At 58.7% G+C, this 21700-nt stretch overlaps 2 protein-coding genes and 1 non-coding gene across 4 annotated transcripts; 2 read left to right on the top strand and 1 right to left on the bottom strand.

Moving 5' to 3' along the window:
• Nucleotides 1-465: 465 nt before the first annotated feature.
• On the top strand, nucleotides 466-2820 carry LOC103627234 (putative RING-H2 finger protein ATL36). Of its 2 annotated transcripts, none has more exons than XM_020538554.3 (4): nucleotides 466-912; nucleotides 1046-1200; nucleotides 1341-1447; nucleotides 2144-2820. In XM_020538554.3, the coding sequence occupies exons 2-4, from the start codon at nucleotides 1069-1071 to the stop codon at nucleotides 2589-2591; spliced, it is 687 nt and encodes a 228-aa protein (XP_020394143.1). In that variant the 5' UTR covers nucleotides 466-912; nucleotides 1046-1068; the 3' UTR covers nucleotides 2592-2820. The 2 variants fall into 2 exon arrangements, with proteins under 2 accessions (XP_020394143.1, XP_008645744.2); XM_008647522.4 differs by having other exon boundaries at nucleotides 474-912; nucleotides 1008-1200.
• A 1712-nt stretch (nucleotides 2821-4532) lies between these two features.
• LOC111589410 (U1 spliceosomal RNA) lies at nucleotides 4533-4690 on the top strand. Its single transcript, XR_004849825.1, has one exon. It is a non-coding gene; the product is annotated as a U1 spliceosomal RNA (small nuclear RNA).
• A 14364-nt stretch (nucleotides 4691-19054) lies between these two features.
• Nucleotides 19055-21376, bottom strand: LOC103627233 (PAN domain-containing protein). The gene has a single exon (XM_008647520.4). It carries the CDS (start codon nucleotides 20856-20858, stop codon nucleotides 19323-19325), a length of 1536 nt encoding a protein of 511 aa, XP_008645742.1. The 5' UTR covers nucleotides 20859-21376; the 3' UTR covers nucleotides 19055-19322.
• Nucleotides 21377-21700: the final 324 nt, after the last annotated feature.

Here is a 21700-nt window from a genome sequence, read left to right as displayed (position 1 = left end):
TTTTAAACTAAAACACGATAAAAAAAAGAACGGAGAAAATACTATATAATTATGGTTGAGACGCTCAAGGATAAAAGACTTGATTTTATAATGTTACTTGCCAAATCTGTGAATTGATGGTGCCAATGAGCAAATTCCGCATTGAACCATATCTTTATGCAAAATTATTACCTATAAAAATTTAAATGCATGCGTGCATTTCACTTGTTGTGCCGTGTCATCTGCTCTGACGGTGTGTGTAACAGTTTAAGCACATGGTTTGCCGGGCAGGTCGGCCACAGTCTGCTATTACCGATTGACAAAAAGGAGAAAATAATAAATAAAGCAGAGCAGGTCGGTCACAATGTGCCGCGGACGACACTGCGACCTGCCGCAAGGAGCGAGAAAACCGACACGACACGGCACGGCGAGCAGAGGCCCACCCATCAGTCAATCGCCAAGAGGAGAAACAAGGCACACCGCGGCCCGCTCCGGTGAAAGCGAGAGCCTTTTGCTTTGCTCTGGCAGTTGAGCCCTCCATGATTGACTTGCTAATCCGACGACGACGACGAGCGAGCGCATTAACAACGGGAATAGATTCCCTGCCTCCGGATATGATTATCGCCGTGTCCCCAGCGGTCGACAACAAGCGAGCATAGATTATTAGTAATCGCGATTAGGAGGAGCTAAAAACTAAACAACTTCCCACAGGCGCGGCAGACGCAGAGGGCAGAGCACACTCGCCGTCGCCGTCGCCGTCGCCATGCCTGCCCCTATCAGCGTCTATTCCTCCTCGTCCTCCTGCTCTTTAACTACCCTGGTACGACGGGTCGGGATGCGGAGCGGATAACGCGCGTCGGCCGTGCAGGCAGGCAGGCAGCCAAGGAGGCGAAGCGGCCGCCGTGCCGAGGAAACAGACGCCCAGCCACCCAGGTATGTCGCGGTGGAGTCAAGCCGGTTAATCTCCCATGTACTCAAGGGGCAGCCCAAAGAGTATGAACCAGCCGCGCGTTCTGGCTGTTGCGCAGACGGCCGCGCCGGTTCTGAGATGCTGGAGCGATGTCAGATTCCAAGGGCGGCGCCGGCGGCATGGGCATGAACATGGTGACCACGGTGATGGCCTTCTCGGTCAGCGCCTTCTTCGTGCTCTTCGTCTTCACCAGGCTGCTCTGCGCGCGCCTCCACCTGTCCAGGGCCGCCGCCGCCGCCCAGGGCTACAACGTGAGGCGCCCTCCCGACCCGGCCCACCCGGCCGTGCTCTGTACCTATCTATCCTTCCGTGCTCTTCGATGGCGACCGTGCACCAGGGGTTTTGTATGGCAACGAACGGGAATCAGAATCGTTTTCGTGTGGGCGTGCAGGTGGAGCGCGGGACCCACGGCCTGGAGCCGTCCGTGGTGACGACCTTCCCCACCGTCAAGCTCGGCGACGGCGGCCAGCAACCGCCGCCGGTGCAGGAGGAATCGCAGTTAAGATATCCATTTGCCTTAGCTTTTGCTCTTCTCTGCTCGTCTTGTTTCTCGTGAACTTGTCTGATACATGCGCAGCTGCACATGTTTCCTGCTTCTTGCTTGCAAAGCTGAAAGCCAATAGGAGTAGGCGATAGACCATGGACCAAGCAAAAGTTGCATTTTGCAGCGATTACCCTTCGGTGTGCTAACCATTGCGACCATTCATATTCGTTATTTTCTTCATTTCAAGCTTATAAAACTTCTTGTTACTTCTAAATCCATGTTTTACTATATACAGATATATAGAAAAAACAATAAATATAGAAAAAAAATAAAACGTCTCAGAATTTAGAATAAAAGTAGTATTGACAGTACTAAAGGGTAGAGTATCCATAGACCCATTTGCAGCCAATGAACACGGTTTGGCAACCTACAATAGAAAAAAAATGCTGAAACATAAAAATTGTAGTTTAAGTGGTGTGCAGATGCAGTTTTCAAAAATGGCTTATCACACCTCAATAAGGCCATATTGATTGCCGACTCCGCTAGACTGAGGTTGACAACATACATGAATCATGCATGATACATGACGATCAGCAATCACGTAGCAAATCCTGACGACTCTGCATTCTGCAAGAGGAATTGCAGAATCCCCCTCCCCTCCAGACTGACTGACAAGAGCGCTGGTGCTCTCTCTCTCTCTGTGGACGCAGGTGCACCGTGTGCCTGGAGGAGTACGAGGCCAAGGACGTGGTGCGCGTGCTGCCCGCCTGCGGCCACGCCTTCCACGCGACCTGCATCGACGCCTGGCTGAGGCAGCACCCCACCTGCCCCGTCTGCCGCGCCTCCCTGCGCGCCAGGAACGGCTGCCGCGCCACGCCGGTCGACTACAGCCTCCTCGTCGCCGGCGCCGACGCCGCAGCCACCGTCCAGCATGTTCCCGCGTCCTCGTCCGGCGCGTCACCGCAGGCAGTCGGACGCCAGCGACAGACCGACGACACTGGGCGGGCGGATGGCTTGCTGGAGATCGTCTCCGAAGAGCCCGCCTCCTCGCGAGATCCGAGCCCTGCTGTTGCTGCTGCTGGTGGTAACCATTCTCTCTGCGCCGCTGACGCGGAGAGGCAGAGCGGCGAAGGCAGCGCCGGCGCGTCCGAACATTGATAGCTAGTGCGTGCATGCTTGCTGACACACACGCTTGGGAACTTAGGTTGGGACGGAACTCTTGTGAATTGAGATTGTGTCTAGAGAGGAGGGGGGGGGGGGGGGGGGGGGGGGGGGATTCGATCTGGTTTTACTTTTCTCAGGATTCATTCTGATTCCGTAAAGCTCATTGCGCTTGCCTGTACAGTCTTAGTTGAATTAATTAATGGATGCACGTGCTTGTGATCCATGCTCGCCTCGCGGCATGTCTTTCTTTTCCATCTATAGATGGCCAAAAAGCACGAGGCCCGTGAGTCCGGCACGAAGCCCACTTTTTGGGCCCGGTCCGAGCCCGACACGGTAGAATAAGCGGACGGGCTTGGACAGGAAACTAGGCACGGCGGACTAGACCGACACGACCCGTTTACCTCTAAGCCCGTTAAGCCCGTTTTTTACACTAAAACGTGCTTACCGGCCCGTTTAGCCCGCTTTTCGATCCGTTTTTTGTGCTCGGCCCGTTTAGGCCCGCTGCGGGCCGGACTTGGACAAAAAATTAAGCCCGCTAGCTCAGTAGGCCCGGCCCGGTTTTTGGCCGGGCTTCACCGGACCCAGACCGGGCCGGGCCGGGCGGCCCGTTTGGCCATCTCTATTTCCATCCACACTCCGCAATGTGTTTATACAATACAATAGGCCGGTGCAAATCCAGTTCAGATCGGACGAGAACGCGAGGACGAAATTCGGCCCGGATACTCGGGCCCACTAAACAAGTCTGTCCACGGAAGAACGCACAGTTCAGGCTCCGGATTTCTATTTTCCCAAGAAAAAATAAACTAATTTCCTTTGGAAAAATTGAAATCCCTTTAGAAAATGTGGTTCTCAAACTAGCCCTACAAGAGACGATCATCACGCTAGGTGGGCTCGGTTAGTAGTACCGTCTCACCTGCCTGAGAAGGGCCCAAACGGGAGTGCTTGCTACGAAAGAAGAGAAAATCTCTTCAATGACATCCAAACTTATATTAATCACTTCAATGTCATCAGAATTTATAGTTTTCCTTCAATGCCATCAAATTTAAATTTTAATCTCTTAAATACCATTGTCGTTAGTTTGAAGCTAAAACTGTTAGTTCTATTTAAAGCAAATCTCTTCAATGCCATCAAAATTTATATCAATCCCTTCAATGCCACTAGAAATTGGGTTGATCTATTTGTGTTTTAAAAATTCCAGAATAAAAAATATGGAACAATTCCACAATTTTTAAAAACTTTAGTACATATTTTTTTGTAAACACCAAAATTACTCCGCTATATCAGTTCGGTCTATTTGATTCCTAATATTTTTTTCAAACTAACAACAAACACTAATGATAACAGAGGGAGGTAAATTTTAAAATCAATGTGGTATATTCGCGTTTCAAAAATTTTGGGTTCCAAAAATGTGGATTGAAGTTCTAAAAATATTTAAATAATTTTTAAAAATTCCAGTACATATATTTTTATATAACCCATAAAACTACGTGTTTATTCGTTTATAACAATTTGATCTATTCGATTTTTCAAATATTTTTTCAATATTATTAGGAAGCAAATAGATCGAACTAATATATTGAAGTAATTTTGGAGTTTCAAAAAGTATGGACAGAAGTTTTCAAAAAACGTGGAATTTTAAAATTTTGGTCCATATTTTTTTATTCTGAAATTTTTAAAATCCAAATAGACCGACCCAATTTCTAGTGGCATTGAAGGGATCGGTATAGATTTTGATGGCATTAGATGGATTTGCTTTAAATGTAACTAACGGCGTTAGCTTCAAACTAACGGTGATGTCATTCAAAGGATTAAAATTTAATTTTGATAGTATTGAAGGGAACCTATAAATTTTGATGGCATTGAAGGGATTGGTATAAGTTTGAATGACATTGAACGAATTTTCTCATGAAAGAAAGGCTAGGACATGGATTCTCCATACTTACATGGGCGGGGTCAATGACCGATCTGTAAGGGCCATGGCCTAGGCATGTGGCCCACATTGCACTTGGTGTGCGCGCTTTCCTATCATCCCCAGATGGGAGAATGGACGTCATAATTTGTGATTGGAGGGGCACGCGTGCGCGTGGCCCTTGCCAATCCAAAGACTAAATTTTGATCCCAATTAGTAATGGCAATTTTACCCTTGGGTTCGGGTTCAGGTACGAATTTGTACCCGCGGGTCTTGCTTGTACCCGACCCGTGCTAAAATCGGGTCGGGTACGGATTTTTTTTGTCGCCCGCGGGTTACCCGTGGGTATCCATAAAAACTAAAAAACTAGTGGGCGTGTATCATGAAGACTTGAAGTGTTCCTGTCGGGGACCATAATTAGGGGTACCCTCAAGACGCCTAATTCTCAGCTGGTAACCCCCATCAGCATAAAGCTGCAGAGGCCTGATGGGTGCGATTAAGTCAGGGATCAGTCCATACGAGCGACTCGATCACGCCTCTCCCGAGCCTAGCCTCGGGCAAGGGCAGCCGACCCCGAGGGATTTCCGTCTCGCCCGAGGTCCCCCTTTAACGGCGGACACATCTCCCGCTCGCCCGAGGCCTTGCCTTCGCTAAGAAGCAACCCTGACTAAATCGCCGCGCCGACCGACCGAGTCGCAGGAGCATTTAACGCAAAGGTAGCCTGACACCTTTATCCTGACGCGCCCCCCCCCCGGCAGAGCCGAAGTGACCGCCGTCACTTCGCCGCTCCACTGACCGGTCTGACAGAAGGACAGCGCCGCCTGCGCCACTCCGACTGCAGTGCCACTTGACAGAGTGAGACTGACAGGCAGTCAGGCCCTGCCAAAGACGCCATAGGAAACTCCGCTCCGCCCGACCCAGGGCTCGGACTCGGGCTAAGCCCCGGAAGACGGCGAACTCCGCTCCGCCCGACCCAGGGCTCGGACTCGGGCTAGGCCCCGGAAGACGGCGAACTCCGCTCCGCCCGACCCAGGGCTCGGACTCGGGCTAGGCCCCGGAAGACGGCGAACTCCGCTCCGCCCGACCCAGGGCTCGGACTCGGGCTCAGGCCCAGAAGACGACGAACTCCGCTTCGCCCGACCCCAGGGCTCGGACTCCGCCCTGGCCTCTGCCGAACAACCTCCGCCTCGCCCGACCCAGGGGCTCGGGCTCGGCCTCGGCCATGGAAGACAGACTCGACCTCGGCTTCGGAGGAGCCTCCACGTCGCCCGACCTAGGGCACATGCCCGCCACGTCAACAGGAAGCGCCATCATCACCCTACCCCGAGCCGACTCGGGCCGCAGAGAACAAGACCGGTGTCCCATCTGGCTAGCTCCGCCAGATAGGCAATGATGGCGCCCCGCAAGCCCTGTGACGACGGCGGCTCTCAGCTCCCTTACGGAAGCAGGGGGACGTCAGCAAGGACTCAACCGCTCCGACAGTTGTCCCTCCGCCAGGGTCCGTTGCTCCTCCGACAGCCACGACATCACACCAGCAGGGTGCCAAGATCTCTCCGGCTGCCACATTGGCATGTACTTAGGGCGCTAGCTCTCCCCCCGCTAGACACGTAGCACTCTGCTACACCCCCATTGTACACCTGGATCCTCTCCTTACGCCTATAAAAGGAAGGACCAGGGCCTTCTTAGAGAAGGTTGGCCGCGCGGGGACGAGGACGGGACAGGCGCTCTCTTGGGGCCGCTCGCTTCCCTCACCCGCGTGGACGCTTGTAACCCCCTACTGCAAGCGCACCCGACCTGGGCGCGGGACGAACACGAAGGCCGCGGGATTTCCACCTCTCTCACGCCCGTCTCCGGCCACCTCGCTCTCCCCCCTTCGCGCTCGCCCACGCGCTCGACCCATCTGGGCTGGGGCACGCGGCACACTCACTCGTCGGCTTAGGGACCCCCCGGTCTCGAGACGCCGACAGTTGGCGCGCCAGGTAGGGGCCTGCTGCGTGCTGACGAACAACTTCCCGTCAAGCTCCAGATGGGCAGTCTCCAGCAACCTCTCCGGCCCGGGACGGTGCTCCGTTTCGGGAGTCTTGAGTTCATGTCCTTCGACGGCAGCTACGACATGATACTCCTTCCACCGCCGCGCGACAACGACAATGGCGGCCGACAACCCGCCCGCCGGCGGCGGAATCGACGACATCTTCCCCGCGTGGTGGAAGAACAACATTCGAGCTCGCCCCGTCCTCTCCCCCGCCAACGGAGGAGGAGGCGGGGCAACCAAGGCCAAGCGGGAGGCCGCGCTTCGTCGGCTGTCGAGCGAATCGACGTCCCCAGCGCCCCAACGGGGGGCGCGTCGGGCGTCGACCTCGCGTTTGAGACGAAGGCGAGCGTCGTCCCCCCGCGACACACCAATCCCGAGCAAGTGGACGACGCCAGCGCGCTCGCGGAGGGCTTGCAGGACGTCGCCCTCGTACCTAAGACGACGGTGCAATCAGTCCCTGATGTGACTATGTCGCTCCTCGTCGACCAAAAGGTACCGACTGATTCCCATCCTACGTCATTTCGATTCGGCCTCAACCCGCCTAGCGACCTTGCTTTGGCGGGCGCTCTCGTTGAGGCGAGTGCAACCCCTCTGGGGTTTCGTATGCGATCGCCTTGGGACCGATTGACAGACGTCTCGACCTACGGGCCCTCTGGGTCCGAGGAAGATGATGATCCCAGCATCTGTTGGGATTTCTCTGGATTTAGCAACCCCAGTGCCATGCGGGACTTTATGACCGCATGTGACTACTGCCTCTCCGACTGTTCCGACGGTAGCCGCAGCCTTGACGACGAGGACTGCGGCCCAAGCCGCGAATGTTTCCACGTCGAGCTAGGGGATCCCTCCGAAGGCAACCATCTCGGCATGCCGGAGGACGGTGATCTCCCTAGGCCGGTGCCTCGCGCTGACATCCCGCGGGAGCTAGCTGTGGTCCCCGTTCCGGCGGGGGGTCACGACCCACAGCTCGAGCAAGTCCGCGGGGCGCAGGCCAGGCTCGACGAGGGAGCAGGATCGCTTGAGTCAATCCGCCGGGGCGTCGGGCAGGTATGGGCGGGCCAACCCCCGGACGGAGAAATACGTCACCTGCCCTAGGGTTTCCAGCACCGCGTCACCAACGACGTCAGGGTCAGGCCGCCACCCGCATCCAGTGGGGTCGGTCAGAACCTGGCAGCCGCAGCGATGCTCCTCCGCGCGATGCCGGAGCCATCAACCACCGAGGGTCGGCGAATCCAGGGAGAGCTCAAGAATCTCCTGGAAGGCGCTGCGGTCCGACGGGTCGAGAGCTCTGCCTCCCGAAGGCAGGGATACCCCTCGGAACCTCATGCCGCGACTTCCCGATTCATGCGGGAAGCCTCGGTCTACACCGGGCGCACGCGCAACACCGCGCCTGCGGCCCCGGGCCACCTCGGCAACGAGCACCATCGTCGCGACCGTCGGGCCCACCTCGACGAAAGGGTGCGCCGAGGCTACCACCCCAGGCGTGGGGGACGCTACGACAGCGGGGAGGATCGGAGTCCCTCGCCCGAGCCACCCGGTCCGCAGGCCTTCAGTCGGGCCATCCGACGGGCGCCGTTCCTGACCCGGTTCCGACCCCCGACTACTATCACAAAGTACTCAGGGGAAACGAGACCGGAACTGTGGCTCGCAGACTACCGCCTGGCCTGCCAACTGGGTGGAACGGACGACGACAACCTCATCATCCGCAACCTCCCCCTGTTCCTCTCCGACACTGCTCGCGCCTGGTTGGAGCACCTGCCTCCGGGGCAGATCTCCAACTGGGATGACTTGGTCCAAGCCTTCGCTGGCAATTTCCAGGGCACGTACGTGCGCCCCGGGAATTCCTGGGACCTCCGAAGCTGCCGGCAACAGCCGGGAGAGTCTCTTCGGGACTACATTCGGCGATTCTCGAAGCAGCGCACCGAGCTGCCCAACATCACCGACTCGGATGTCATCGGCGCGTTCCTTGCCGGCACCACCTGCCGCGACCTGGTGAGTAAGTTGGGTCGCAAGACCCCCACCAGGGCGAGCGAGCTGATGGACATCGCCACCAAGTTCGCCTCTGGCCAGGAGGCGGTCGAGGCTATCTTCCGAAAGGACAAGCAGCCCCAGGGCCGCCCATCGGAAGAGGCTCCCGAGGCGTCTACTCCGCGCGGCGCCAAGAAGAAAGGCAAGAAGAAGTCGCAAGCGAAACGCGACGCCGCCGACGCGGACCTTGTCGCCGCCGCCGAGTACAAGAACCCTCGGAAGCCCCCCGGAGGTGCTAACCTCTTCGACAAGATGCTCAAGGAGCCGTGCCCCTATCATCAGGGGCCCGTCAAGCACACCCTCGAGGAGTGCGTCATGCTTCAGCGCCACTTCCACAGGGCCGGGCCACCCGCAGAAGGTGGCAGGGCCCGCGACGACGACAAAAAGGAAGATCACCAAGCAGGAGAGTTCCCCGAGGTCCGCGACTGCTTCATGATCTACGGTGGGCATGCGGCGAATGCCTCGGCTCGGCATCGCAAGCAAGAGCGCCGGGAGGTCTGCTCGGTGAAGGTGGCGGCGCCAGTCTACCTAGACTGGTCCGACAAGCCCATCACCTTCGACCAAGCTGACCACCCCGACCACGTGCCGAGCCCGGGGAAATACCCGCTCGTCGTCGACCCCATCGTCGGCGACGTCAGGCTCACCAAGGTCCTGATGGACGGGGGCAGCTGCCTCAACATCATCTACGCCGAGACCCTCAGGCTCCTGCGCGTCGATCTGTCCTCTGTCCGAGCAGGCGCTGCGCCCTTCCACGGGATCATTCCTGGGAAGCGCGTCCAGCCCCTCGGACGACTCGACCTTCCCGTCTGCTTCGGAATGCCCTCCAACTTCCGAAGGGAGACTTTGACGTTCGAGGTGGTCGGGTACCGAGGAACCTACCACGCGGTACTGGGGAGGCCATGCTACGCGAAGTTCATGGCCGTCCCCAACTACACCTACCTGAAGCTCAAGATGCCGGGCCCCAACGGGGTCATCACCGTCGGCCCCACGTACAAACACGCGTTCGAATGCGACGTGGAGTGCGTGGAGTACGCCGAGGCCCTCGCCGAGTCCGAGGCCCTCATCGCCGACCTGGAGAACCTCTCCAAAGAGGTGCCAGACGTGAAGCGTCATGCCGGCAACTTCGAGCCAGCGGAGACGGTTAAGGCCGTCCCCCTCGATCCCAGTGGCGACACCTCCAAGCAGATCCGGATCGGTTCCGGGCTCGACCCCAAATAGGAAGCAGTGCTCGTCGACTTTCTCCGCGCAAACGCCGACGTCTTTGCGTGGAGTCCCTCGGACATGCCCGGCATACCGAGGGATGTCGCCGAGCACTCGCTGGATATTCGGGCTGGAGCCCGACCCGTCAGGCAGCCTCTACGCCGATTCGACGAGGAGAAGCGCAGAGTGATAGGCGAGGAGATCCACAAGCTAATGGCAGCAGGGTTGATCAAAGAGGTATTCCATCCCGAATGGCTTGCCAACCCTGTGCTTGTGAGAAAGAAAGGGGGGAAATGGCGGATGTGTGTAGACTACACTGGTCTCAACAAAGCATGTCCGAAGGTTCCCTACCCTCTACCTCGCATCGATCAAATCGTGGATTCCACTGCTGGGTGCGAAACCCTGTCCTTCCTCGATGCCTACTCAGGGTATCACCAAATCCGGATGAAAGAGTCCGACCAGCTCGCAACTTCTTTCATCACGCCCTTCGGCATGTACTGCTATGTCACCGTGCCGTTCGGTTTGAGGAATGCGGGCGTGACGTACCAGCGGTGCATGAACCATGTGTTCGGCGAACACATCGGTCGCACAGTCGAGGCCTACGTCGATGACATCGTAGTCAAGACGAGGAAGGCTTTCGACCTCCTCTCCGACCTTGAAGTGACATTCCGATGTCTCAAAGCGAAAGGCGTCAAGCTCAATCCCGAGAAGTGTGTCTTCGGGGTGCCCCGGGGCATGCTCTTGGGGTTCATCGTCTCCGAGCGAGGCATCGAAGCCAACCCGGAGAAGATCGCAGCTATCACCAGCATGGGGCCCATCAAGGACTTAAAAGGCGTACAGAGGGTCATGGGATGTCTCGCGGCCCTGAGCCGCTTCATCTCACGCCTCGGCGAAAGAGGTCTGCCTCTGTACCGCCTCTTAAGGAAGGCCGAGTGTTTCGCTTGGACCCCTGAGGCCGAGGAAGCTCTCGGGAACCTGAAGGCGCTCCTTACAAAGGCGCCTATCTTGGTGCCCCCAGCTGATGGAGAAGCCCTCCTGGTCTACGTCGCCGCGACCACTCAGGTGGTTAGCGCCGCGATTGTGGTCGAGAGGCAAGAAGAGGGGCATGCATTGCCCGTTCAGAGGCCAGTTTACTTCGTCAGCGAGGTACTGTCCGAAACCAAGATCCGCTACCCACAAGTTCAGAAGTTGCTATATGCAGTGATCCTGACGAGGCGAAAGTTGCGACATTACTTCGAGTCTCATCTGGTAACTGTGGTGTCATCCTTCCCCTGGGGGAGATCATCCAGTGCCGAGAGGCCTCGGGCGGGATCGCAAAGTGGGCGGTGGAAATCATGGGCGAGACAATCTCGTTCGCCCCTCGGAAGGCCATCAAGTCCCAAGTATTGGCGGACTTCGTAGCCGAATGGGTCGACACCCAGCTGCCGACGGCTTCGATCCAACCGGAGCTCTAGACCATGTTTTTCGACGGGTCGCTGATGAAGACGGGAGCCGGCGCAGGCCTGCTCTTCATCTCGCCCCTCGGGAAACACCTACGCTACGTGCTACGCCTCCATTTCCCGGCGTCCAACAATGTGGTTGAGTACGAGGCTCTGGTCAACGGGTTGCGGATCGCCATCGAGCTAGGGGTCAGACGCCTCGACGCCCGCGGTGACTCGCAGCTCGTCATCGACCAAGTCATGAAGAACTCCCACTGCCGCGACCCGAAGATGAAGGCCTACTGCGATGAGGTTCGACGCCTGGAAGACAAGTTCTACGGGCTCGAGCTTAACCACATCGCTCGGCGTTACAACGAGACTGCGGACGAGCTGGCAAAAATAGCCTCGGGGCGAACGACGGTTCCCCCGGATGTCTTCTCCCAGGATCTGCATCAACCCTCCGTCAAGATCAACGACACGCCCGAGCCCGAGGCACCCTCGGTCCAGCCCGAGGTACCCTCGGCTCGGCCCGAGGCGTCCTCGGTTTAGCCCGAGGTACCCTCGGCCCCCGAGGGCGAGGCACTGCACGTCGAGGAGGAGCAGAACGGGGCCACGCCTGATCGAAATTGGCAGACCCCGTACCTGCAATATCTCCGCCAAGGAGAGCTACCCCTCGACCAAGCCGAGGCTCGGCGGGTAGCGCGACGCGCCAAGTCGTTCGTCTTGCTGGGCGATGAGGAGGAGCTCTACCACCGCAGCCCCTCGGGCATCCTCCAGCGATGCATCTCCATCGCCGAAGGTCAGGAACTCCTGTGAGAAATACACTCGGGGGCTTGTGGCCATCACGCAGCGCCTCGAGCCCTTGTCGGGAATGCTTTCCGGCAAGGCTTCTACTGGCCAACGGCGGTGGCTGACGCCACTAGAATTGTCCGCACCTGCGAAGGGTGCCAATTCTATGCGAAGCAGACCCACCTGCCCGCTCAGGCTCTGCAGACGATACCCATCACCTGGCCCTTTGCTGTGTGGGGTCTGGACCTCGTCGATCCCTTGCAGAAGGCGCCCGGGGGCTACACGCACCTGCTAGTCGCCATCGACAAATTCTCCAAGTGGATCGAGGTCTGACCCCTGAACAGCATCAGGTCCGAGCAGGCGGTGGCGTTCTTCACCAACATCATCCATCGCTTCGGGGTCCCAAACTCCATCATCACCGACAACGGTACCCAGTTCACCGGCAGAAAATTCTTGGATTTTTGCGAGGATCGCCACATCCGGGTGGACTGGGCCGCCGTGGCTCATCCCATGTCGAATGGGCAAGTAGAGCGTGCCAACGGCATGATTCTACAAGGGCTCAAGCCTCGGATTTACAACGACCTCAACAAGTTCGGCAAGCGATGGATGAAGGAACTCCCCTCGGTGGTCTGGAGCCTGAGGACAACACCGAGCCGAGCCACGGGTTTCACGCCGTTCTTCCTGGTCTACGGGGCCGAGGCCGTCTTGCCCACTGACCTGGAGTACGGCTCCCCGAGGACGAGGGCCTACAACGATCAAAGCAACCAAGCTAGCCGAGAAGAATCGCTGGACCAGCTGGAAGAGGCTCGGGACAAGGCCTTACTACACTCGGCGCGGTACCAGCAGTCCCTGCGACGCTACCACGCCCGAGGGGTCCGGCCCCGAGACCTCCAGGTGGGCGACCTGGTGCTTCGGCTGCGGCAAGACGCCCGAGGGAGGCACAAGCTCACGCCCCCCTGGGAGGGGCCATTTGTCATCGCCAAAGTTCTGAAGCCCGGAACGTACAAGCTGGCCAACAATCAAGGCGAGGTCTACGACAACGCTTGGAACATCCAACAGCTACGTCGCTTCTACCCTTAAGATGTTTTCAAGTTGTTCATATACCTCGCACCCACGCAAAGTTTAGTCATCAAGGAAGGGTCGACCTCACCTCGGCAAAGCCCGACCCTCCCTCGGGGGCTAAAAGGGGGGGACCCCCTCTGCGTCGAAATTTTCCTCGAAAAAAGATCCCTTTTAGCAGAATATCTTTCATACTTTTTGACTACTTCGAAAAGCGGATCCTGAAAACGACGGAGTACACGTAAGCAGCCAAGGCTGACCGAGCCGAGGGACTCCTACGCCTCCGGGATACGGATACCTCACTCATCACCTTCTGCGATAAGTAACTCGCGTTCGGATAAAGTGATTCCGCGGACCGAACAAGTCTTTACGTTCGGAAGCTCTTCTGCCGAAGCGATCCTTCGAGCCTTCTCGACTGAATCGGTGACAGGGCCTCATGGACGGGTGAAAGTACGCGTAAGCGGCAAGGCCGACCGAGCCGAGGGACTCCCACGCCTCCGGGATACGGATACCTCACTCATCACCTTCCGCGAGAAGCAACTCTCGCTCGCACAAACATCCCTGTTACCGACAAGAAAGTCCAGATGCTCGAAATAAGAGGAAAGGAGACGCAGCTTTACAACGCAGCGAGGGTGTGTTTTCTGGCCTCAGCGGTCGCAGAAGGCACACGCTACAAGACAATCTGATCCTGCAGGCTCGGGTCTTCACGCTGGAAGGGGGTTGTAGCACCCTCGGCATCGACGACACCTTCAGCGAGCTCCGACCCAGCCTCGGACGGCGACGCGATCTAGGGACTTCTCCGGGAATCCGGCCCGAGCAGGCGGCTCGGCTGGTTACCCCAGGGGCCTCGGCCAACCATCTTCCAAGGGCGCCAGCCCGGTCCGAGGCCTCGGCTGATCAACTCCGGCATCGGTCCGGCTGACGGACAACCCGGCTAGGCTCCGGCCAACCAGGTTTTCATTTTCGAGCCAACTCCGCCTCTGTTCGTGCTGATATCGCTACCCCTGGCCTCGGCTCATCGAAGAGCGGCCAAGGGGTCTCTTTAACTAAGCTAGAGGAGCCTCAGACAACAAGGCCGATCGAGCCGAGGGACTCCTACGCCTCCGGGATACGGATACCTCACTCGTCACCTTGACACGGGGCGACTCATGCTTGGTGAAGCGATTCAGACAATCAACAGGCGAGTCTTAGTGCTCGAAAATGAGGAAAAAACACGGCTCTGTGCCAAAATTACATACATGTTCAGGCCTCGACAGCCACAATGAACAAAGACACCGGCATTCAAAGTGCCATTACAAACGGAACTCCGGTTCCCCCTCCGCTGGTACGAACAACCCACTCCATGGGGGAAGGCCTGCGGAGCAACGGAAGACCGACGGACGGCGCGCCGCCACCTGCTCCAGCAGCGGCGACGACGACGACTTCTGCTCTGGGGGGCCGAACAGCGGCAGCACTGACCTCAGGGCGGATGCTGCTGCCAGGAGGCCCCCGCCCATGCCAAAACTTGTGAGGCAAGGACGGGCAGAAGGCCGTAGAGTTGGAGGTCGGTCCGTGGCCAGCCTTGGCTATCACGCCGGCGGAAGAACCTCTTCCAGCTGCCGCGGCAGACGCCGGCGCCGCGAGCGGCTCCGAAGCCACTCGCGTCCGAAAGCCGGGCACGCTGCAGCTGCCAGCGCCACGGACGACAACCGCTCCTTCCTCCCATCACTGAGTGAAGGAGCGGGCCACCGCCCACGCAGGGGCCGACCCCAACTCGGCACACTCCCCTCCCCAGCCTTGGTGATGAAAATCCTTGAGGATGAGGGAGGGGGAGAGGCCGCAGCCCGGCTCGCTTTCCCCCACCATCAAGCTGGAGGTCACCATCTTGGGTGACCGCCGGTGGAGGGGTGCAGCCGGGCTGCATGATGAAAATCCTTGAAGCCGAACGATGGCTGAAAGGTACCAACTCCCACGGAGTTGCGTTCCTCCAACGATGAGGCGAAAAGACGGCGGGCACCCCCCATCCGGGGGCTTGGAAGGTGGAAAGACGCGATGCATAAGGGAGCGAGAAGACATGGTCGCCTTCCGAAAGGGGTCGCCCTCCTTTTAAAGGCAACTCTCCCTACGTGCGCCCCCAAACGTCACGGGCTGAGTCTTCTCCAACACGCTCCAAGGCCCTCCCCTGCGGCACGGGGGCTGGGTCCCGCATGTCATGCAAGCCGGCTCGGAGCAGAAGAAGCCAAACCGCCGCGCGTGGTGCACACAACCGCCCAGCAGTTACAAGTGACCCCCCACTTTTGCCCAGACCAACGGGCGGAAGGGGCGGGCAGCCATGCAGGTGGCATGCAATCGCGCCAGGTGGACGCGCTTCACCGACTCCCAACACGCCAGCATGGAGGCCCAGGCCCACGCGTCACGCAACCGGCGCGCCAGATGCTGCATGCAAGCAACTGCACCGCCACTTGCGCCACCACCGCGCCTCTTCGGTTGCGGAACCAATACCGCGACTCGAGGCGGCCCAGCGCACGACCCAGCAGCGCCAGCCTGGCGCGACGGTCAATACGGCCGAAAGTGGGCCGGCAGTAATGACGGTGGCAGGCGGGCGGGAGCAGCGGTCACGTCGTCGGCCAGACTCACGTCCCGTCTGGGGGCAGCAAGAGAACCCCCTCTCACGGTGTGAAGACAGGGCGCCCGTGATCCGTCCCTCGAACGGCTCGCGCACGCGCAACGGCTGCCCTGCCAACAACTCACCCCGTCGCATTAACTCCGCGGCGGGACAGGCGGCGCTTCTGGCAGGAGAAGCGGGCGACGGTTCGCCTTCGCCGTAATAACCGCGCCAAAAAAGGTACACCACGTCGTTCGATTTCGTATCCTTTTCCTTTTTTCCTCTTTCTCTATCTCTTGCAACAGGGACCGGGAAAGGGGGATACCCCGAAAAGGATCCTTCCCTGTGAAGGAACCGGGCTCCGAGCCCCCCTACTGATCAGAGGTTCGAAGGCTGGCCCTCCGAGGGGTTCAACAGTCGCCTCAGATCGCGTGGGCCCTACACCCACTACTGGTCAGAGGTTCGAAGGCCGGCCCCCCGAAGGGCACCACGGCCGCCTCAGGCTACTCGGGCTCCGCGCCCATTACTGATCAGGGGTTCGAAGGCTGGCCCCCGAAGGGTTCACAGTCGCCTCAGACGCCGAGCGAGGGATGACCAGGGGTACGTTCGATACATAACCAAGGCTCGGGCTGCGCTCCCGAGGTACCCTAGGACATTTCCGTGACCAGCGGGAGCGATCTTGTAACGGAATCCCATCGGAGGGAGGCATCGAGCCCTCGGACCCCGTCGCCAGGGGACCGGGTCCGGCAGATCACCCGCAGGTACTTTTGGGCGTGCCTCTGGGCCCCTAGCCAACCCCCAACGAACGGGGCACGGACATCCACTCGGATTACCCGCTTGCAGCTCACCGGAGACACCATGTTCGGTGCCCATCGAGGGTAACATGGCGCTCTCCCCCCTCCTTGCGGAAAGGCGACGTAGGGGCGTATGTAAAAAAGCCGAGTCTGTCCCTGATCGCCCTCTCGCCCTGTGCGGAGGCTTGGGGGCTGCTCTCGCAAACCCGGCTCCGGCCGAACCGTTGACAGCGTCAACATACCAGCCCGAGAACTTGGGCCCCGACCGTGCACCCGGGCTACGGCCAGTTCACATGAGGGAACAACCAGACCAGCCGAAGCATTACGCAAGGCATTAAGACCTCGGGGGAGTGAAACCACTCCTCCGAGGCCTCGGGGGCTACACCCGGCGGGTGCGCTCGCGCGCACCCACCGGAACAAAATGCAACCGAGAAAGGCTGGTCCCCTTGCAAAAAAGTGCGACGAAAGCCTCCAAGCGAGTGCTAACACTCCCTTCGAGGCTCGGGGGCTACTGTCGGGGACCATAATTAGGGGTACCCTCAAGACGCCTAATTCTCAGCTGGTAACCCCCATCAGCATAAAGCTGCAGAGGCCTGGTGGGTGCGATTAAGTCAGGGATCAGTCCATACGAGCGACTCGATCACGCCTCGCCCGAGCCTAGCCTCGGGCAAGGGCAGCCGACCCCGAGGGATTTCCGTCTCGCCCGAGGTCCCCCTTTAACGGCGGACACATCTCCGGCTCGCCCGAGGCCTTGCCTTCGCTAAGAAGCAACCCTGACTAAATCGCCGCGCCGACCGACCGAGTCGCAGGAGCATTTAACGCAAAGGTAGCCTGACACCTTTATCCTGACGCGCGCCCCCCGGCAGAGCCGAAGTGACCGCCGTCACTTCGCCGCTCCACTGACCGGTCTGACAGAAGGACAGCGCCGCCTGCGCCACTCCGACTGCAGTGCCACTTGACAGAGTGAGACTGACAGGCAGTCAGGCCCTGCCAAAGGCGACATAGGAAACTCCGCTCCGCCCGACCCAGGGCTCGGACTCGGGCTAAGCCCCGGAAGACGGCGAACTCCGCTCCGCCCGACCCAGGGCTCGGACTCGGGCTAGGCCCCGGAAGACGGCGAACTCCGCTCCGCCCGACCCAGGGCTCGGACTCGGGCTAGGCCCCGGAAGACGGCGAACTCCGCTCCGCCCGACCCAGGGCTCGGACTCGGGCTAGGCCCCGGAAGACGGCGAACTCCGCTCCGCCCGACCCAGGGCTCGGACTCGGGCTCAGCCCCAGAAGACGACGAACTCCGCTTCGCCCGACCCCAGGGCTCGGACTCCGCCCTGGCCTCTGCCGAACAACCTCCGCCTCGCCCGACCCAGGGGCTCGGTCTCGGCCTCGGCCATGGAAGACAGACTCGACCTCGGCTTCGGAGGAGCCTCCACGTCGCCCGACCTAGGGCACAGGCCCGCCATGTCAACAGGAAGCGCCATCATCACCCTACCCCGAGCCGACTCGGGCCGCAGAGAACAAGACCGGTGTCCCATCTGGCTAGCTCCGCTAGATAGGCAATGATGGCGCCCCGCAAGCCCTGTGACGACGGCGGCTCTCAGCTCCCTTACGGAAGCAGGGGGACGTCAGCAAGGACTCAACCGCTCCGACAGCTGTCCCTCCGCCAGGGTCCGTTGCTCCTCCGACAGCCACGACATCACACCAGCAGGGTGCCAAGATCTCTCCGGCTGCCACATTGGCATGTACTTAGGGCGCTAGCTCTCCCCCCGCTAGACACGTAGCACTCTGCTACACCCCCATTGTACACCTGGATCCTCTCCTTACGCCTATAAAAGGAAGGACCAGGGCCTTCTTAGAGAAGGTTGGCCGCGCGGGGACGAGGACGGGACAGACGCTCTCTTGGGGCCGCTCGCTTCCCTCACCCGCGTGGACGCTTGTAACCCCCTACTGCAAGCGCACCCGACCTGGGCGCGGGACGAACACGAAGGCCGCGAGATTTCCACCTCTCTCACGCCCGTCTCCGGCCACCTCGCTCTCCCCCCTTCGCGCTCGCCCACACGCTCGACCCATCTGGGCTGGGGCACGCGGCACACTCACTCGTCGGCTTAGGGACCCCCCGGTCTCGAGACGCCGACAGTTCCCGTATTATGTTTTGTATGCCTGTGTTGACGCATAATTTATGAAGACTTGTTTGAAATGTTCCCTGTACGCATAAGTTTTCTGGAATTTTTGCTGGTTATGATTACATTTTTGGATTTTTATGTATTTTTTAGAAATATATATATACCCGCGGGTACCCGATACCCGTCCGATACCCGATGGGTACGGATATAATTTTTTACCGCGGGTACAGTTGCGGGCGGGTATGGCTAATACCCGCGGGTACGGTCGCATGCGGGTATTTATTAAACCCGATCCGAATTCTACCCGTTGACATCCTTAATCTCAATTATGTCATTTGTTTGGATTTGGATGCAATCAGAAGATTTTGTTACGGTGTGTCACGAGGCCTAACTCAACTTTTAGGATATATATATATAATAATAATAATGGATCAGTGTTTGTGTTTGCATTCGTACTGTAATGTTTTTTATTTCTATATTTATAAAGATACATATAAAATAGATACTCTTGCATGGGGAGATATATATTAGTATCCTTTTGCCACAGACGTTTTTTTTCTCGATTGTACCTTCTCATGACCCTCGTATGGAGAAAATAAATGCCGAATGGAGAAGAAAACAGAAGGAGATGGAGGATGATATGGGAGGATAAAAATACAAAAACTATCGTTGGATCTAATATTAAATAGTATAGTCTGCTTGTACGTTAGATCAGACAAGTGATTGTACAAAATTGAGCTCCATTTTAGAAGATAAGCTTTGGTGGTCCTTTCCTTGAATCCAAACCCAAGCTCTTGGTTACCTTCGGAAGGAGTTGGTGAGCTCGACGGAGCTGAAGGACCCAAGGTTCTTGTACGGCCCCGGCGAGAGCCCATCATCAGCGGCACCAATCTGCCGCCTCGCGTCCACGGCGCTCCGCCGTCTCCTGTCCCACACCCTGTACGCCCCGAATGCAGCAGCAGCGACCACCACCGCGACACCGACAACAAGGAGGGCCGCCTTGACCCCGCTCGCGCGCCCACCGCCGTGCCCTCGCGTCCCTTCCTCCTCCAGGCTCCTGATCTTGAAGTAGCCCATCTTCCTGTCGTCACCAGCCACCAGAAGCTGTGCCGGGTAGTCCATGACGTAGCAGACCCCGGTCCCGTTGCTGTACACCGCGCCCCAGCAGCTGCAGTTGCGCTCGCACCGCGCCTCGCAGTCCGTCGCGGACGCCGCCTGCTCGGACCGCAGCAGCTCCTTGTTCACCGGCTCCACGCCCTGCCGCCGCACCGCCCAGTACAGCCCGCCGACTTCCCCGCCCGTGGTGCCGCAAAGGCTGCTCGCGACGGAGGCGGGCACGGCCGCGGCGCAGCCCGAGCCATCGGTCGCGTTGGCCAGGCACTCGCAGCTGCCGCTGGGCTCCGCGCAGACGCTGTAGGCGCCGCAGGTGGTGGGCAGCTCGCATCGGTCGTTGTCGTTGATGGCAGTGTAGTCAAGGGCCCACCGGGCGCCGTTCCAGTAGTAGGCACGGAGGTTGCCGTTGGGCTCCAGAGTCATGCGGCGGAGGGCGCGGACGCCGCGGTTGAAGGTGTCGAAGGAGAGCACGTCGGCGGGCGGCCCCTCCCTCTGGTACATGGCGAGGAAGCCGTCAGGCTCCACGCGCGCGTAGGTCGGGCCGCCGCCGGCCACGATCTGGGCCTTGGCCTCCATCGCCGTGTGCTTGAAGTACATGGCCGCAGCGACGCCGCCCGAAGACGGCGGGGGCTCGATGTACAGGCCGAAGTAGTTGCTCCCCAGCCGCATGGCGAAGCGCCGGTCGAAGCTGTGGAGTGTCGCCGCGGAGGTGAAGTTCTGGCTCTGGACGATGGTCTCCGATGGGTAGTCGAAGCTCTGCCACACCACGTCGGGCGAACTGCTGCCACCAGTGCTCTGGATTTGGAGGTTGGACGTGTTGAGGAGGACGGCGCGGTCGCCGGCCGAGGCAGAGGTGGCAGCGGTGGACCAGAGCACCTTGTCGGCCGCGCGGTCGGTGAGGAAGAGGCCGCCGTCGAAGGAGAGGGAGGCGGCTGTAGACCATGGAGCGGGGCGGTCGGGGATCGCGCGCCAGAGCGGGAAGGCAGACGGGAGGTGGACGACGGCGAGGTCCAGCATGGTGGAGTTGACGCGGAGGAAGCCGAGCGCGAAGACGCCGGTGGGGTCAGCGAGCACCGGCTGGAACTGCGAGTAGGACTGGTCGTGGGCGACGGAGAGGCCTTGCCGCAGCTCCTGCGCCACGGCCTCGCCGGCGGCGCCGCCGATCAAAGAAGATATAAGCGCCGCCGCAGCCACTAACTGCACCAGTACTATTGCTTCCATGTTCCCAATCGGTGGTGGGTGGTCTGTAGTTACAAGATCGGATTCTTGCGTGGAATGGGTTCTTTAAAAGTCGATGGATTTAAAAGATAAGGACTAGTGGATTCTTGGAGCGGTGGCTAGTGATCGAATCAGTGAGGGACGACGGACGAGCAGGAGCAGACAAGAAGAGCCTGGAATATTTATTTGTCCACTGACCATTGAAATGGTGGGGTGGCCGCTGGCCCTGTGAGCTACCGCAGCCTACTCCGTACCAGCGAGTGAGAGCGCAGCATTGTCGTGTGCCCATGCCACTCGTGGCTGCGAAGATAAACCTGAAGCAGGGGAGGCGACATTGATTCATTTGGAGTTTGGTCAATGAGCACCGAGTACACTGAATAGATTACTTTTGGCTTCTTCCTGTCCATGATATTATGATCGGCAGCAGCTCGCATTTTTTATATGCTCCTTCTGATTGCCTACTTTGCAGTTGGAAAGCATTTATACAACAGCGGCGCTCGAGGAGTCATCAGGAATTCAGGATGAACTCGTCAGTCGGCAGTGCCTCCTACTATATTTGGGATATATATTATACGTACTAGTCTACACGTCCATATTAAGACCGTGCCTAGTAGTTTATCGATAGGTTATCCGAACGTTGTTTTTCGATTTCCTACACTATTAATAGTAGAGTTTAAATAGAAGTATAGAGATAAATAAGCTACTGAAGATAGTCTAAGACTAACCGCAACGCCAGCCGCTCACTCGCCCCCTCCCCTTGCATGGCGGGCGCAGAGGCACCCGGACGGGTGCAGCGTGGCCCTCTACGGCGTACTCTACTCGTGCGTGCTCTTCTCTCTCCCTTC

Source organism: Zea mays, chromosome 5, assembly GCF_902167145.1.
Source record: "Zea mays cultivar B73 chromosome 5, Zm-B73-REFERENCE-NAM-5.0, whole genome shotgun sequence".
NCBI lineage: Eukaryota > Viridiplantae > Streptophyta > Magnoliopsida > Poales > Poaceae > Zea > Zea mays.
Note: the sequence above shows the minus strand (reverse complement) of the source record. Positions and strands in the feature narration are given on the sequence as shown.

Bases quoted from the DNA above. Each gene is read 5' to 3' on its own strand.
- LOC103627234 (XM_008647522.4), top strand. From the start codon at position 1,039: ATGTCAGATTCCAAGGGCGGCGCCGGCGGCATGGGCATGAACATGGTG. The intron at 1,201-1,340 runs GTGAGGCGCCCT...GTGGGCGTGCAG, and splicing joins CCGCCGCCCAGGGCTACAAC to GTGGAGCGCGGGACCCACGG. The intron at 1,448-2,143 runs GTTAAGATATCC...CTGTGGACGCAG, and splicing joins CCGGTGCAGGAGGAATCGCA to GTGCACCGTGTGCCTGGAGG.
- LOC103627233 (XM_008647520.4), bottom strand. From the start codon at position 20,858: ATGGAAGCAATAGTACTGGTGCAGTTAGTGGCTGCGGCGGCGCTTATA.